This window comes from Lissotriton helveticus, chromosome 3_1 (assembly GCF_964261635.1).
Source record: "Lissotriton helveticus chromosome 3_1, aLisHel1.1, whole genome shotgun sequence".
In the NCBI taxonomy this organism is placed as follows: Eukaryota; Metazoa; Chordata; class Amphibia; order Caudata; family Salamandridae; genus Lissotriton; species Lissotriton helveticus.
This window is the reverse complement of record NC_136061.1, coordinates 1826587180-1826600654: the sequence shown is the minus strand read 5'-3', so window position 1 is coordinate 1826600654 and position 13475 is coordinate 1826587180. Positions and strand designations below refer to the sequence as shown.

Genomic DNA, 13475 nt, shown 5'->3' with positions numbered 1-13475 from the left:
AGAAATAATAGTGACAGTACATCAACGAGTCACACTTAACCAGCTGCCGAGGGTACTGGCATCTTGGTCCTAAGAATCCTTTCATTTACCAATCTTAAAACGGAGGGAACAGTCCAGTTATCCACTAACAAGCATTTGTCACAAACCTGATCAAACGACCGATCTCCGGCAAATCAGCGCCAACAACTAACACGCCTATATTGAAGTCAAATAAAATCCCATTCTGCTCGAATTCTCAGTAAGTTTGCTGCTAGGAACTCTACTCAAGTGCTCCAACTGTCTAGGTGCGGGAGGGAAGATTACCATTCCTTACTTCACAATGCATAATGATGAATCTTTTGTCTGGATCCACGGTCTAACAGTTTGGTGTCTGAAGGTTTCATTAAGGCCTCTAGAAAGGGGTGAAAGTAGATGAGCATGCATGCCACGGTCCCGGGCTGGGAGGTCCCCACGCCCATACTGGTCGGTACTCTATCACACTATTTGCGCACATTTAATAGCCACAACCTTAATACCAGGACATGCATTAAATATCTATCCCATGCTGGCAGCACAAATTCCTAATCAAACATCACTTTATCCAATGCTGGGTTTTTGCCAAAGGTACATTCTCTTGCCAACTGAAGGACGTTCATTCTTGTAAATACTTGCCATCACTGCAACAAAACCCCACAAGTAGACGATGGGAGATGAGGTGAGCCGGAGACTAGACAGATGTATTATCTTGGGGAAAATGTTTAACAAATAAGAATATATAGCTATGTGCTGTAGCATATATGAAAATCTAAAAAGATGTGTTCTCACTTGCACAGCCCCTGCAAAAAAGATACGTGACGTGAAGGCAGCCTGGAAGTCACCCTAAGAAAGCCCCATACACTGGCCCTTCCTACCATCCTTACATATGCATCCTGTTAACCCACCTTATCTGCAGCCGTGGGCTTCCAGGCGCCTTCTTAGCCCGAAAGAGTCTCTGTAGCTCCAACCATTGGCTCTGTCATTTCAGGGGAGTATCTTAATAACTATACCTTTTACTTAACTTTCGAAGTCGAGAGGGAAATCCCGTGGGATCTCGCCAAATGTCACAGCACCCTCGAAGGGAACACGAGAGCAAATAAATCCGGATTATACAGAGACAATGGTAAATCATTTCCACCGTACAGGAGCAGAGCACTGCACTGCAGGCAACTCAACCCGAGCATGTCGGGATTTGGGACCCGCTGAGAGGATTCGGGAAGCCAGCACCGGAGCGGAGCACGAGGGCCTGCGTCTGTCAGCAGTGATGGCGGATTAGACACTGATTGCTGCAGGGGGGGGCACTCGCGGGAGGCACGCTATTAAACTGAGTCTTAGACCATATAATTGTTTCTGTGCTGAGCACAGGCGCCGGCATCATCTATGGAGTGAGCGAGGAGAGGGAGAAAGGCGGGAAAAAAGAAGGAAAACCTGTGACGTGAGGCACGGGGTAAGCAAGAAGAGGGAGGAAGCACAGGAGAGATATGGTGGAAGCAAAAGGATAATAGAGAAAAGGAGAAGCCAAGGAGACATGAAGCAGAGGCGAGAGGGGAAGCGCAGGGCAGAGGGGAGGGGGAGGTAAAACAAGGTGAGCTGAAATGAAGCAAAAGAAAGAGGAATTAAATGAGGAGAAGAAGGAACTGAGTAGAGAGAAAGAAAAAGCATTGTCGAGGCTTTCCAGGCCAGATAAGAAGTAGAATAAACGTGAATGGGGGGAGGAGGGAGGAGAAATGCGTCTCGGCCGGAGCAGGGGGCGGAGCAGGGAGAGCGGGCTTTGTAATGTAATTGACACGGCCGGCCGGTCGTGAAACTGAAAGCAAGGCCGGCCGGCCGTGAAAGCCTTTGATGCGGCAGGGGAAATGCGAGACGGCGGGGAGGGGGCGGAGCGGGTAAACAAAGACGGACGTGCACGCGCTTTTAAGCTCAATGCGCATGCGCATTGAGCTTAAAAGTCACGGGCACTGCAAGGAATCGCCACGATTCCTTGCAGTGTGGATAAAGAGTGGATAAGTCCCAATACTCTCGCTTGCTCGATGCGCATGCGCATCGACAGGCGAGACCTAAAAATGGCATAATGGTCACTATTGTGTCAGGAAGCACTAATGTAGCGGTCATCTTGGAATGGCGAAAATATTTTTTTTACCATTTTAATGTGGCTGCTGCATGTGTGCTCCTTTAGTTGTGATGCATTGGTGGTGAGTTTGACATTTTTTAAATTTAAGATTTCAGCACTACTAATGGCCATTATGGTATTGTAAACTGAAAAAAAAGTGTATCTGTGCGAACCACCACAGAAAAAGTGCATCTGCACTTACATTTTAAAGATAGGAACTATTGACTGTGCCAGTGACGTTTAGGTTTGACATGTAACTGTGCTTACAATCAGTAGTGGCTGCGAGGAAAAGGAGGTGGCAGGCACGGGGAGTTGAAAAACACAAAATATTTTTTTTAAACTCCTACCTCCCCACGGCCGCCGTCACTCCTCCATCATTGCTTTGCTTCTTAACGAGTCCCAGAAGCAGGAAGCACACACGCTTCCCTAAGCCAATCACAACGCTGCTGTCAGCAGCGCTGTGATTGGTCTGAGGGCCATGGTTCGGTGCTCAAACGGAGACTGGGAGCCTGTGCATGTTCTCCCCCCAGGTTGTGTAATACAGCCCGGTGGAGAACATGCAGAGTACGCATGACTGTACAAACAGTCATGCTCACTTATTGTGCACAAACCACTCCTCCTCTCGGTGGCACCAGCCCTGCTAGGCCCTAAAACAATCCGCCACTAAAAAAACATAAAATGATAATAACTAAGTTATCATTTTATTTTTCCTTTTTCTGTTCTGAGATCAGTGGAGGACCCACCCCTGCTTACAATACTCATGCCATACTGCAGTCTACAAATACTCTAAAGGACTTTGGTTCAGATTCCTTCAACCACTGGTTTATTTAGCTCAGTAAAGTTGTGCCATTAGCTTGAAACATTGCTAACCACACCCTGCAACAACAGGAGTATTTTAGTCTTCTCTTCTTTCTCCCATCAAAGTTTGGATGTGACTAGGCTACAAGGGTGGATGCTCCTGTTAGGATGGTAAGTGCACTCAGTGTGCATTCTCCAGTTATACCCTTAAGGTGGCAGTGCTGAGGTGACAAGGAGATGGTCAGGCAAGGGATGACTGAAAGGGTGTATTTCATTTGGGAGTGTAGGTTCATGAACTGCATTAGCAGGGCCTGACTGATTATTTACAGTGCAGGTGAGTGTCATAACTCAGGTGGATAGACGATTGTGCAGAATTTTCTGGAGGAGAGACTCAAAATGGATGGAGACACAGAAAATCAAGGACGCCTCTTTGGAGTTGCGTCGAGTCTTTCACGCCGTACTCCTAAGGAATGCACAGCCTAGGAGGGTGCCTCCAGGGATTACAAAAGGGGCCATGGTTACCAAAGACAAGACAGCTTTCTCTAAAACCTACAGATCCTGAGTTGCTACCGGTGTTCATTTGGGAAATCCTGGTTCTTCATTCCACTCCTGTGAGTAACGGAGCCCTAGATCTGTTGGTGACACAGCTCCTTGTGATCAAGAAGGATGACAGTAATAATGTAGGCTTTCTGAGTCACCATGGAGCGCCACCAACTCTCAGGAAAGTTCTTAGCATTGTGTGGTACTCTTTCTAATTTTTTGATTGCTGGGTGGGTTCAAGCCTTGGAGCTTTCAATCTGCCAAGTGACGTTTATGTAAAGGATACTGAATTAGGAACCCCTATTTTCTAGTGTTTACTGCTGGGAAAGGGTACACTGTCGACATACACCCAAACCACTGTACTTGTTATCCAGGAGACAGCTGTTCATTTTCCTCCTCCAGCCCGAGGAATAACATGGGGCCCTCACATCATTCTAATAAAAACATACAGCATTTCCAACAAGGATGGTTGTTCTCTGAGTAAGCTGTATTGTGACTTTAGACTGGGTCCAGAATGTCAGTGCTGCCTGGCCTCACATACTTGACCCGTTTAAAACAGGACTGTGGTAAACTGGGTTCTGTGCTTAAGCTTGTTGGAAGGAGTGGGTTCATTGTGCAGTTCAACACTAAGGCCCTCGTTAGGAGCAGTGGTATTACAATCAGAGCCATATCTCTGGGCAAAATTCTTCATCTCACAATTCCAGTATCACCTGGCAGGGAATTTTTGAGTCTGCAACTCTGGAGCCCATCATTCCAGGCCCGGATACCAGATATGTTACAGTGCTGCATGGGCATCTGCTGCAGGCTTGCCGGTCTCCTGCTCTACTCCTGCAGTCAGAGGGGGCTTACTCTTCACCCTAATGTAGGCAATAAACCACGGAAAAAAGAATTTTGGTTTAGGAACGATGGGCCCAATTCACAAAGGTAAACTTAGACGTTTGGTCTAAAATTAGGCCAAGTCTCTAAGTTTACGATTTTGGGACTTCACAAAGGGCATTTATGAGTACTATCTTTATATCCGCACTCAGGGTGGATATTCGGCCCGAGTGCGTACATAAAGATAGTACTTGTAAATGCCCTTTGTGAATTCCCAAAGTCGTAAACGTAGACGTTTGGTCTAAGTTTAGACCAAATGTCTACGTTTATCTTTGTAAATCGGGCCCTATGCCTTAAAGCTATGACGAATATCTTTGTATTTAACCTGGTAGTTATTGAAACAGATTTGGAGGTAGAGAACATATATGATAAAATTAGGACTATTTGACTGAATCTTTGTACATAAAGGGAAGGCTCAGAGCAAGTGAAAGGTCCCCATTTGTCTGTATTATCATGGCAGTTTTCCTTAATGTATGATAATTAGTGTGGTCCAAGGTTTTCCCTGTGTCTATGAAGGTGGCAAAAAGCTGGGTAAATCTCCTCAGTGAAAGCCGGGCAATATCCCAGACTTCACCTGACTTAGCCATGGCAAAGCGTAACCAACTTTTGGATTACTGACTGGGTTGACTTCTAGCCGCAGGATGTCCCCTCAGAGGTCTCGACATCTCTTGACTGAAAAGATATGGAAGGGAATGCGGTAAGGAGGTGAGAACGAGGCGTGAGGTTGAGCTCTTGGACTGTGCAGGGCATGTTGGGCAAGGAGAAAGGGACATTGCTAAGATGTGAGGTTGGCTAGTGGAGCAGCGGATGGTGAGGGGAGAAACAGGTGGGGCTTTGACTCCAAAAGGGAACGTGCCCGCTATGGGCACTCCTATCAGGCGGCAGCTGCTGTTCAGCAGTAGTCCACCCACTGCACGTTGCAGCTTCTCGTTGCCAGCAGGGATGTTTTTCCACTGCGCTAAGGGCTGTTGTTAAAGAAACTCCATTTTCAAGCTTCGAACCACACTAAAGTTTAAAAAAATATACTGAAATGGTCACTCCCGCTTTGCCTGTTTCCTGAGCCGCAGCGATGGTGCTGGGGTCATCCTGTGGAGACCACAATTATTGGGCGTCTGGGAGTCTTGTAACTTTAATCTTGTCCTGTTTCCTTAGGCTTACACTGAACGCTTAACTTTCTCTCATTGGAGACCTGGTTCAGGCAGAAAATGTCTTGGAGGAACTAAGAAACTGGTTGTGTCCTGTTGTCATATGCTACCAGGTTTAGAAACTGGATTGTCAGTTTTGTTGTGAGCTTTTCGTTATGAGACGGCAGACCTCACATGTGTTTTACACACAAACACCCACTACCATGTTGCATGTAAAACACATTAGAAAATCTATATACCTTGACCTACCCCTAGGAACAAGTCACATTTGGGTGCACTCTTGCCAAACCTCACTGATCACTTGAGAGTTAACAGTGCACACCTGATACCCCACAAGATTCTCACAAGCACAGTTAGATTCTTTCAGTTTTCGTGGAAATTTATTGTGCCTCTCTCCTTTGTCCGTTGTAGCTTCCTAAGGAAAGTAAGGCCAACTCAACATTGGTGATCCGGATTTATGACTTCAATCGCTTTTCGAAGCATGACGTCATTGGGGAACTGCGCCTTCCATTGGAGGACATGGACATGCAGCATGTGATTGAAGAGTGGCAGAAGCTGAGCGCCTACTCAAAGATGGAGGTAAGCCCCATAGAAAGGAATCAGCCCCTCAAAGCTGAAGTCTGCCCCACCGTGTGCGCTATATGTCTGAATAAATCCCCTGTAGAAAGCGTCATAACAAACTATGCGATAATGAAGCACAGAAGGTAACGAGCTGATGACACTAGCCTGTGAGGAGGCACGGTGTCTCTCCGCCCATGTTCAGATGGAGGGACCTTAGTAGGAAACGTAACCCTTGGCCTGTGTCTTTATTTGCGGTCTATGTATTTTGCTTTCACACAGAGGTGAATGCCCAGGATCAGAAATGGAAGAAGTAAGGATCCGTTGGCAATGGTTTTGTCTTAAAAATCTTAGTTTCTGGGCAGGCGTAGAACCGTGGAATATGGTTTTGTTGGAGCTTGGGTGAAAAAAACAGTCATAACTATCTTTATTATGTTCATGAAAACTAATAACCAGGGAGGACGTTAGTTATTGCAGTCAAATTATTGCTGGCGGTTATTTGTTTATCTACAAATCATGTACGTTCATGTTTTCATTTAACAAACAAATCCTCACATGAAATACAAAAATAATGTAACATAAAAACTATGCATGTTAAACATGCTCAAAGTTAGTACATGTTCTTAAAATTACATTTAAGTGGAGCAATACCATAAAACAGTACTGATATGACTTTCATCAGTTAGCCATGTACAGTTCTCTAGGCAAAACCTCTGTCTATGCTGTTAATCCTGTCAATAAGTGAACAGGAAATTCATTATACAATGGACAGACCAACATTATATGGTGCAAACGTTCCTCCTCTTTGTTCTTACAAATGAAAATTAGACCCTTATTTCTGTAGGGTCCACCCAGTTAAATGTAATAGGGAGGGGACCAAAGACAGTAGCAGGAGACGTCATAATTTTGAATTTCAGGGACACCTCTGCTGTAGAGTATATCTGCGATGCCCCACTTTATAGACTAAATACCCAAATATGTCCATTACATCTTACATACTTCTACCCTACTCCTAGTTTGGAACCGCCCCACCCCAGAAGAGCATATTACAACAGGGGCTGTCAGCTTCCACCACACAGAATATCAAATGGGCGATTAACTAGGGAGGGTATGTTTTCGTGCCGTCCCCTCTTTCCGCTCCAACCACATTGGAATAGGTTTAGTGTGCTGGAAGAGGTGGACTGACTTAGTTCAGGGGTAGCAGAGGAAAACGAGCCATCGTCTGTCCCTAGGGAGGAGTTAACAATACACTCTTCTTCTAGGGAGAAGACTAGTGATAAGGGGAACAAGGATATAAACGTTCCTGAAAAAATAGTAGAAGGATGTCTAAAACTGGTTTCCTGGAACATAGCAGGGCTAAAAAATAAATTGCTTACCCCGGAGTGGGCCGCCTTTATGGCAACATATGACATCTGCCTGATGCAAGAGACCTGGGCACTGGAGGAGAGCACAAGCTCGATTTTCGCAACCTATGATGTTCTGGCAGTGTCTACAGGCAAAGGTCGCCCATCGGGTGGGTTATCAATTTGGATAGGCTCTCACTTCGGAATACAGGCGACTCAAATTCATACAAATTCCCGGGATATCCAGTGTGTTTTGCTAAAACCTCCAAGTAAACCCCAAGCAGCCATAATAAACATATACTCGAGGCCATCTAAGAATGGGCAAGAGTCGAATACAATTAAAGCCCTTAACTCCTTTATCCTTGCGCTAGACCCCTCCGTTACAATAATTGTCGGCGGTGACTTTAATTGCCAATTTGAACCGCTGGGCACCCTGGAGTTGGGTGAACAAGATGAAGTAGATGCACTGTGGCACATACCCAAGCCTAATATCACTCCAGTTAGAGTATGGACCCCGTTAGCGCTACAAATAAAATTATTCACCCTTGCAACATCCTTGCGGCCGTGTAATGGAAGAATGGATCCTGACCGCCCAGGCACAGCCACGTTCAATAGGGGAAATAAGGTCTCCATCATTGACTATGTTATGGTGGAAGCGAAAAATTGGGACCACCTGACGGAATTTAGGGTTGTGCAAAGGCATGATAGCGACCACAATGCCTTGGTTTTAACTTTTAAACCCGGGTCTTTTGGTCTGACAAATCCTGTCCTTAACCCTGACATAGATCCCCCTCCGTTTATGGTGTCTAATAATAGAAGGAGGGTTAAATGGCCTCACTTAGTAGAGTCACCCTCACAGCTTGCGAAAATATATCAGCTTGCAATTCCCTTTATAACCCAGATGAGTGACTCGACTACCGGGCAGCATGCAGTAGACACACACAGGCAGCTAGCAGTGGCATTGGGGGAAGTGTTTTACCCTGTAAGTAGGTGTAAGCGGCGCATTCCTAAGACGCACCCTTGGTTTGATGATGCCTGCAAGAAATTAAAACAGGAGCTCCTTGCGGCAATCAAAAGCAAAGATAAAGAAAACATCAGGGCAATTAGATTGTCCTACAAGAAAGAGATCATCAGGGGTAAGAGAGAGTGGGAGGAAGCTAGGTGGGAAGAACTGAGAGGCGCCCTCCTGGCAAAGGATTCTAAATTATTTTGGGCAATAGTAAGCTCTGGCGCGAGAGAGGGAGGAGAAACTCCCCTACCAAATATCACCCCATCAGTTTGGGAGGCGCACTTTGCAGCGCTTTACACAAGTCCCGAGACTGGCACCCTTGAACATACAAACAGGGCCTTGATACAAGAGTCAGACATTGCCCGTGGGACTCCATTGGCCTTAGACCTCCCGCACGAGTGTCGACTGCGGGGGGCCTTGGGCTTGGACTACCAGATGGGTCAGTGGGACACTGGGGAGAGGACGGGCTTAGGAAACATTGAGAGCATCTCACTCAAGGAAGTGGAATCTGCGGTTGTCAGGCTGCTTCCAAACAAAGCCCCAGGCCTTGATAGGTTACCGGGCGACCTCTTCCGATCCCAGCCAAAAATATGGGCACCGTACCTTGTTGTATTATTAATGCGGTCCTCAGGGGAGCTAAGCTCCCAGACTCTTGGGCGGGCGCTGAAATCGTCCCCATTTTTAAAAAGGGATGCCCTTTAGTTCCATCGAACTACAGACCGATTAGTCTTCTGGAGACTACCCAGAAGATAATGGGCCGCATCCTTCTGGACAGAATATTGGGATGGATGGAGGAGTTTGAAATATTAACCACCCTCCAGGCTGGGTTTAGATCTGGAATCTTGACCCTGGACCAAATTTTTAGGTTGCAGGTCCTTTTCTGGAAGTCAGTAAAAATAGAGGGTGGCAGCCTCTACCTTGTCTTCGTAGCCCTGCGGGCCGCTTTCGACCTTGTGCCCAGGGAGAGCCTATGGAGGGTCTTGAAAGAACTTGGCCTCCCGCCCTATCTACTAGATGTCCTGAAGCGTTTCCATGCAGGGAACTATGCCCAGGTGAGGTGTGGGAAGAACGGAAAATTATCAGCTCGCTTTCCCGTAACTAGAGGTGTTCGACAGGGCTGTGCCCTGGCCCCTACGCTCTTCAGTCTGTACATCAATGGTCTGGTGGGGGAATTAGCTAGAGTCAGGGATAGTGATGCCACGTGGTTGGCTACAGGTCGGGTGCCCGCCCTGATGTTCGCAGACGAAACTCTGTTGTTGTCGCGAACATCAACGGGCATCCGGCGGGTTCTGGATGGGTTTGTTTCTTTTTGCGACACGAGGGGCTTGGAGATAAACCTGGAGAAGACCAAATTCATGATCTTCGGTCCCCCGAGGCGCACCCGCCCGAGCCCCGTGCTAAATGGTACCCCGCTCGAACGGGTGAGAACCTTTGTTTACCTGGGTGTCAACCTGACTGAAGATTTTGGTTGGGGTCCACAGGTATCTAAATCCACCCTGAGGCTTTCGCAGATCGTAGGGGGCATAGGCAAGTTCCAAAAAACAACCCAGTTACCCCTCCCCTAGAGATCTATGGTACCCAAGCTAGGCCAACTGTGATGTATGCCGCAGAACTGTGGGGTTACACGAACACGCAAAGCCTCCTTAAGGTGGAGCAGGCCTTCATGAGGAACTTGGGGGGTCTTCCCCAGAGTACCCCGCTTGTACCCCTGAGATTAGACCTAGGTCTAGAGCCCATTACAGAACTGCTAGCTGCTCGACCTCTCCTGTATTGGAGAAGGCTCTGGACAGTTCCGGAGTTAGTGGATTATAGAGCTGAATTCTCTGTAGTTTGGGAGCGGTTGAAGGGCAAGAATACACCTTGGTTATCACACATCAAAGCCCTTGCATATAATATTGGCCTCCCCCAATTATGGGAGACCCCGGAGGTGAGCTGCCCAGCGGTACTGAGAAAAGAGCTGTTGGCCTCTTTGAGACATTATAACTTAAGTTTGCTATACAGCTCGACAACCATGGGCAGGCTGACTACAGAATTTCTGCAGGTGAAACTCGCACCCAAGAGGGAGGAATTTTTGGACCTAATACAGCCTGTACTAGCAAGGAAATTGTACACCCAATTAAGACATGGCTGTCTGCCTATCGGGGCATTGACTTGTACATGGGCTGGACGAGAAGATGGAATCTGCCCAGCTTGCAAAAGCAGTAAAGAAGACATCGTCCACGTTTTGTCTTCTGCCCAGCCTATAGTAAATTACGGAGATGCTGGTTGGCACCGTTGTGTAGAAATTTGGGACTGAAACAATGTGCACAAGCCTGCAGAATCTTAAGACACGACACCTCCCCTCTTATTGTGTTCTCTGTTTCCCGCTACCTATATGGCATGTGGCGTAGAAGGTCTATCATGATTAACTGGGATAAACTCTGTTGATCGCTACCCCTTTCCCTTTTGATAACTTACTGTTTAATAATTTTTTTAACTCAATGTTTTTAACTATTTATGTATTTTATCTTAGCGCATGTATGTATTTTAACTGCACTTTTATGGTCTATGACCGAAATAAAGTTATCAAAATGAAAATGTAATAGCCCTTGATTTTACTAGACCAAACTTAATTCCACAAATTGCCCATGTTAAATAGAGATTATGCAGCAACTCAACGTGCCATGTGATGCTGATGGAAAACCAAACAACAATACTCTTTACAATATCCTTTAAGTAAATGTCCTTCTGTTAAGAAACGTGGATGAATAAGGTGCAGTCACTAGATGACCATGAAGTAACCTAATGTATCTGACATGCTCGCTTTGTACAGATGCTCTGCACCCAGTGCATCCTAGGACAGCTATGAATGATGATGCTGTACACTTTAACCCTGAAGCACTTTTTTATTGTCTGGCTTGACAGCGCAGCTGTCGCCAAAGAATTATGTGAGCAACACAAGAGCGGAACTTTGATTCCGCCCTCGTGTCGGGAGCCAGAAGTACATGTTTTGATTGGGCATATGTTGTGTGCTTCCACAAAAAAGTGTTTCACAGATATTCAAACACCAGTTCCACCCTATCACTATGGTTCTTCCGTCCTGAAATACTCATGCGCAGAGACCTATCAAAAGAACAGCACAGGGAAGCCCCAGTGCTTAATTTTAGCCAGTGGTTGCAGGTGAGGAGCTCAGGCTCTAATCTTTGGGGCCTGGCACAAATAATTCCTCAGCAAACTTTGATCCCGAGAAAGAGAGAAAAAACACCTAAGGCAGAAAGAAAGGGGAAGAGCAATATGTAGAAAACGCTACAGAGGGAGAAAGCAGGGATGAATAGTATCCTGCAAGATTGAGATAAAGAGGCAGGGAGTGCCGCTTGCTGGATCAAGCAGGCATGTGGTGAAATCAAGACTACGCATTCTTATTTGGCACCCTGACCTTAAGTAGCACCGGCTGGGGGTTTTGAATGAAGCTTTGGGCTCCAGCACGTAGGGAGACAGAGAAAGCACCTACCTGTACCCAGACCATACCGGGGACACGAACGCCGCCACCGGCCAAGAGTCAATCTCTCTTTTGCATCGCGCCGCCGCCCCGGGACCACAACTCCCGGAAGCCTCAGTGGCGGCGCGCACCTCTGACCTCGCGCCAGCGCCCGGAGGCGCTTTAAATCGGCGCTGAGGTCGGCGGAGCTCGGGGGAGACAGAGAAAGCACCTACCTGTACCCAGGCCATACCGGGGACATGAACGCCGCCACCGGCCAAGAGTCAATCTCTCTTTTGCATCGCGCCGCCACCCCAGGACCACAACTCCCGGAAGCCTCAGCGGCGGCGCGCACCTCTGACCTCGCGCCTGCACCCGGAGGTGCTTTAAATCGGCGCTGAGGTCCGCTTCGCGGGACGCCGGGCGAAGCCCGGGCCAAGGGTGGGCCCGTTTAAGCCCGTTCAAGGCCGGGTCGGGCCATCCCCCTTTCATCCACCATACGGCCTACCCCTGTGAGTATTCTGCTGATGTACATTATTGTAGTTTACTGGGATTTCTGCAATGCCTTCTAAGGAGGCTAAGGGGAGAGTGGACACTGTCAATTTTATGGGAGCCATGGACCAGTTCATAACGAGGATGAACTGTGTTGTTGATGAGGGGATCACAATAATGGAGCGACGTGTTTCCCAGGAACTGGCTATTGCAAGGAGGTCTTCGATGGGACATATTGCGAATGTGCGAACACCTGTGAACTTCAGTGGTAATGGTGGTATAGGTGCTTCGCCAATTTTAGAACTCCCCATTCCACAGCTCCCCTCTTGTGACTTATCACAGGCTTCACAGGCTTCACCTGATAGTCAGTCCACGGTCTCAGAATCATTGTTGTTATCCCCCCAAAGGTTGCCCCCTGTGCCCAATGCAGTTAAGGTGCACAATACTAGACAACAGCGAGGGAGAGACCCGGGGAAATTCCAAAAAACAAGCAAGGGCTAGCAAACAACATTGGTGGGAGGAAAAAGAAAGCCCCAAAAAACTTGAAAGAAATTCCAACTACCCTGGAGCAGCCCTCTGTAAACCCTGCCCCGGGCTTAGCTGATCCTTCCCTGCCTTGTAGGGTCCACCAGGTAACAGGTGGTTTGCCCAGTCAAGGCGATTTGGAAGGGCTGACGGAGGTTGAGTCAAATGCTATCTATAAGACTCTTAGAGTTCTTCTAGCTCCAATAGAGGAAAGACTGAGTAAGATCGAGCTACATTTAAAAAGGATTGAGCGCGACCTCAAGGGAATTGTAGAACCCCCCTTAAGGGATACTATTCCCACAGCTACTAAGTCACTAGCTAAAACCTGTGGGAAAAAGGCTCCGGCTCCAGCCGTCCAGAAGGACGTAATAGTGTCAAACTTAGCCCATAGGGTTTCATCTGCTCCTCCAGTTGCACCTCCCATTAGGGACATAGCATCTGCTAATTTAAATAGATCACAAAAGCATAATATACCACACGACAGTATAGGTGGTGAGGTCCCAATTGCCCATTCTAATATAGGTAAAAATATTTTAAATTTACCCCCGGAGGTTTGTCCACTTGTGGTAATCCTAGCCGGGGTACCAGAGTTGGGCAAACACGAAGT

General features: G+C 47.2%; 1 protein-coding gene across 2 annotated transcripts in view; it reads left to right on the top strand.

The window, feature by feature from the left end:
* Nucleotides 1-13475, top strand: part of SYT8 (synaptotagmin 8) — a 259634-nt gene that overhangs the window by 200528 nt on the left and 45631 nt on the right. For both annotated transcript variants that reach the window (XM_078682752.1, XM_078682751.1), the window contains exon 6: nucleotides 5896-6063. In XM_078682752.1, the coding sequence (XP_078538878.1) occupies nucleotides 5896-6063 (168 nt within the window). The remainder of the gene's footprint in view (nucleotides 1-5895; nucleotides 6064-13475) is intronic.